At 41.8% G+C, this 5,129-nt stretch overlaps 1 protein-coding gene across 1 annotated transcript; it reads right to left on the minus strand.

Annotated features, from left to right (window-relative positions):
- Nucleotides 1-1,063: 1,063 nt before the first annotated feature.
- Nucleotides 1,064-2,419, minus strand: LOC143793953 (uncharacterized). Its single transcript, XM_077280878.1, has 3 exons — nt 2,123-2,419; nt 1,734-1,893; nt 1,064-1,655 (listed from the first exon to the last, which is right to left on the minus strand). Exons 1-3 carry the CDS (start codon nt 2,154-2,156, stop codon nt 1,064-1,066), a joined length of 786 nt encoding a protein of 261 aa, XP_077136993.1. The 5' UTR covers nt 2,157-2,419.
- Nucleotides 2,420-5,129: the final 2,710 nt, after the last annotated feature.

Raw genomic sequence — 5,129 nt, forward strand, 5'->3', positions numbered from 1 at the left:
CCCCAACATCAGAAATGTGGCTAGCGATTTCCCAACAGTTCGAGGATGTGGCTAATTTCCCCAATTGTATTGGTGCCGTGGACGGCAAGCACATACGGATTCAGAAACCAGCGCATAGTGGGTCCCTGTACTATAATTATAAAAAATACTTCTCGATAATCTTGATGGCTATTGCGGATGCAAGATACCGGTTTGTAGCTGTGGATATTGGTGCGTATGGCCGTACTAACGATTCAAGAGTCTTCAGAGACTCCAACATGGGGAGATGTTTGTATAGCAACAATTTTAACTTGCCCTCATCACGACCTCTACCGGGGACCGAAGACCCAAGTTTGCCCTTTGTTTTAGTTGGTGATGAGGCATTCCAACTTGGGCAAAATCTCCTCAAACCGTACTCAAGCCGCAGTCTGAACTCCACCAAGCGCATTTTTAATTATCGCTTGAGCCGGGCAAGACGTTATGTGGAGTGCGCCTTTGGGATTTTGACATTAAAATGGCGAATTCTATTAACGTGCATGCAACTGCAACCAGAAAATGTGGACCGTGTTGTGAAGGCATGCATCTGTCTGCATAATTTTGTGGCCAGACATGAACCCCAGGTGGTTGACCCCGATGAATGTGAGTCGAACCTCATGAGCATTGAATCTACTGCTGTTCGGTCTGCAGCACAAATAATGAGGATCCGTGACCAATTTGCACAGTACTTCATACATGAGGGGCATGTTCCATGGCAAGACAGACACGTGTAAAATTTATTTCAAGTCTGAAGCTGTGTCCTGATGTGTTTTTTGTTTTTTGGGTTTTTTTTATTTCCCATATGTCTTGTAAAATATGTCTTGTAAAATGTTACATTACTGTTATGTTGTGTTCACAGTCATACAAGAATCAGATTTTAAACAGTTTACTTAAGTTTCTGAATTTTTATGAAAGAACAGTTGTGAACTTGTTACATATGATATCCCATAGGGATGTAAAAAAACACACACGAAATTGGGTGGTAAAAAAACAATAAACCAAAGAACGTGAAACACAGTTTGCACCTGGCTGGGGACACTGAGCTGTACTATAGACTCTGGTATTGCGCGGGTGTATTGTCCGCCCAGGTGTATGATGGACTGCTACTTTGTCTCTGATGTTCAATGCTCGGTTCACACCGGGCTCTATATTGAGGGTTGTAGGCCGGCATGTCTATGCTTCTGGTTCTCGATGGAGCTGGCTCCTGGGGTCCCACAAATTCCTCAAGAAGGTCATTCAGTCTTTGCCGAAACAAAAGGTTTCTGTGTGCCGGGATATTTTGTGCTACGGGAACATAGGACAAAAAAAGTAGCTTCCACTCATTTGCAGAATATACAGACTCGCGAGATTGTAAGTCGGTAATTTCCCGCCTCAGGTCTTTCAGTTCACTCCGACACATGTCCTCAACCCGCTGAAGTCCATCGACAATAATGGCATCAGCTTCATCTTTTTGTGAAGCTCGCTTGCGTCCACGCACTGATTGCAACCGGGCACTCACACCTGAAGCCACAGTGCTTCTCTCCCCAGATCGTGGCTCGCTGATGACAGAGACGTCTTCAGTGCCCGTCTGCTGACTTGGTTCCAGTGGAGATGGCTCCAGTTCTTCTGCCTGTCTAGGCGCGGCGGTACTGCATATCGTGCTGGAACCAAAAAAAAAAATATATTTAGCTTTAATTTTTAAACAATTTTGTCTCGCACGCAGACTAATTTGTACTTACGAGCGCTGAGACACTGTTTTTTGAAGAAAGAGCAATTGCTCGTAATGCACATACGGGGTCACCCGTTTGGCACCTGATCCACTTGGTGGATTTTGACTATTCCGGTAGTCACGGACAAAGCGGTCCCTTATTGATTTCCAACGGGTATGGACCGCATCCGCTGTAATTTTTAAAAAAAGGTAAAAAAAAAATATATATATATATATTAGTAGACAGTTCTTACTTTGATAGTTTAAAAATTGTGTATAGTTAGTTAAGATAGTTGATATATAGCTAGTAGATAGATAGTTGATAGATAGTAATTATAGATGATAGAGATATAGTTTAGTGTATAGGTAGTTGATAGTTCAGAGATAGATAGTAGACAATTTAACATCACCAATATTTACCAATTTTTTTCTTTGAGGTTGACGACTTCTCCATGTATCGGGGATCGAAGTGAGAGATAATTTGATCCCACAACTTCCGGTTCTTTACTATGTCATGGTGGGAGCTGTCGCTTTGGTCCCATATTGAGGGGTTGGCTTCCACAAGGTTGATCAGTGTCTCATTGTGAATGGTCAACGGCTCTTCATCAACCACAATCCTTTTTTTTTTTTGGCTTGCTGACTTGGACTATGTAAACACAAAGCGTAATGTTGAAAGGTTCAATTATAGATAGATACAGAGATAGATAGATACAGAGATAGATAGATACATAGCTAGATACATAGATAGATAGATACATAGATAGATACAGCGAAAGATAGAGAGAGAGAGAGAGAGATAGTGGATAGATAGTTTATAGATATAGCAGATAGAAAGTGAATAGATAGATTGTAGATACATTTCTAGTTTTATATTTACCACTGGCAGTTGTGGAGACGACAGACGGCGAGGAACCTTCTTCCTCTTGTGTCCTCCGTGTGCCACAACCTATTGAGTATGTAAATGGAAAAAAAAATTACATTTCTTTGATCAATAAATTTATGTTTGCAAAACTTAAAAATGTCTGCTATGTACCTTTGTTGGTTTTGCCTGTTTTTTTGGGGGGGGCCTAGCAGCCTCGGGCTCCGAAGACTCCTATTTGCAATAGAAACATGATTATACATATATATATAGCTTAATACACTGAATTTTCACACAAATTTTAGTGGTTTTTTAAAGTGCAAGCCTACCGACTGAGAAGAAAAAACCGCAGACACGCTGCTGCTGCTGCTGCTTCCCTCACTATCCGACATCTGCAACAAAGCAATACATTTTTAGTACACACACATCCGTCGTACAATACAGACTCCCATGATGTATACAGAGATATCTACTATATAATTGTCTAGGGAACTTCCGTCTTTCTGTCCTTCTGTCACGGTATTAATTCGCTGATTGGCCTCGGCAGCTGCCTGTCATGGCTGCCGCGGCCAATCAGCGACGCACACAGTCAGAAAAAAAAGGGCTGCCCCGCACTCACTGCCCGGCGCCCGCATACACCCCTCTGCTCACCGCTCACACAGGGTACTGTGACAAACGTCGCTGTGCAATATACTACGTGACTGGGTTCTGTATACTACGTCGCTGGGTGCTGTATACTACTTCACTGTGCAATACACTACGTGGCTCTGTGATGTATACTACGTCACTGGGCAATATACTACGTAGCTGGGCAATATACTACATGCTACATGGCTGGGCAATATACTACGTGGACATGCATATTCTAGAATACCCAATGCATTATCGGGCCACCATCTAGTATATATATATATATATATATATATATATATATATATACAAATGTACTTACATTTCCTGTGATCTTTTGCAAGACACTTTTTCTCTGGTGTGCAGCAGGCCTCAGGATGTGCGCTGGGGACAGTAATGGCCGAAATCCTGTTTCCTGTCACATGACCACATGGACATCCCTCAAACGCTATTAAAACGTATGGTTCTTTTTTTAAATTTATCAAGATTTGCGTCTGGCTGCGTTTGCAATAGACATCAATGGCAGAATTAACGCTTCCGTTAGTATTGCGTTAGCTTGGCCGGACCCAAAAACGCTGCAAGCCGCGTTCCAAGGTCCGTCAGAAAAAAACGTTATGTGACTAACGTATGCCAAATTTGGCATGCGTCACGAGGCGTCAGACAATGCAAGTCTATGGGCGCGTTAGTATGTGCGTTATATTGCGTTTTCACTACTTAAAAACGTGTCCGTTAGACGGACTCACCTAGCGCAATGTGAACCTAGCCTAAGGGCTACGAAGAGGTCCATCATGTAGCATGGGGGCTTCTAAAGGGTCCATCATACAGTGTGGGTGATACCCTGGGGGCCATCTTACAGAGTGGGGCTACTAAATGGGCAATCATAAAGAATAGGTACTACAAAGGGGGTCATCATATAAAAATATAGATCAGAGCAATAATAGTACTATACAAGATCTGGCAACATTGGAATAAACACAATGTGCCAATACGACAGAAAAACTCCCAAACATATGCAAAATTCAAAAAAATTGGAGTCATAAAAACTGTCTTCAAAGTAAATACAAAAACTCATTTATTAAATACCAATATCACGTGAAATAGTATAAACAGTTCAAGAGTAAAATTTGATATACATAAAGTTCAAATGGGTATCTAAGGCATGAAGGACACAGGTAAAGAGAGTCCAAAAGACCACAGTGATAAAAACTAAGTGAAGTCCGACCAGAGAAATCAAGTTCTTTAGGCTATTAGACCATAAAATATAATTCGCATATACCTTTAAGAGCATCTAATAAATTTGGCTAGCCAAAGATTGATCCTCACCCATATTGGTCGCACTGCCAGCCCCTACGTGGGTTTCGTGTAGGCTTCTTCAGGGGGCTGGCAGTCCACGTAGGGGCTGGCAGTCCATTGCCACACTGTGACCAATATGGGTGAGAATTAATCTTTGGCTAGCCAAATTGATTAGATGTTCTTAAAGGTGTATACACATTATATTTTATTGTCTAATAGCCTAAAGAACTTGATTTCGCTGGTCGGACTTCACTTTGTTTTTATCAGTGTTGTCTTCTGGACTCTCTTTACCTGTATCCTTCATGCCTTAGATACCTATTTGAACTTTATGTGCATCTAATTTTACTCTTGTACTGTTTTTGTATTTACTTTGAAGACAGTTTTTATTACTCCACATTTTTTCATGTAGCATGGAGGCTACTAAGAGGGCCATCATATAGTGTGGGGGCCATAATACAGCCTGCGGACCAATAAGAGGACCATCAAATAGCATAGGGGCTACTAAGGCGGCTATCATACAACATAGGTGCTTTTAAGTGAGCATTAATACAGTGTAAAGGCTCCTAAGGGGGCCAGCAATGGAGTAGGGCTGTTAAGATGGGCCATCACAGTCTGGCAGCTACTAAGAAGGACTATCATACATTG

This window comes from Ranitomeya variabilis, chromosome 1, assembly GCF_051348905.1.
Source record: "Ranitomeya variabilis isolate aRanVar5 chromosome 1, aRanVar5.hap1, whole genome shotgun sequence".
NCBI lineage: Eukaryota > Metazoa > Chordata > Amphibia > Anura > Dendrobatidae > Ranitomeya > Ranitomeya variabilis.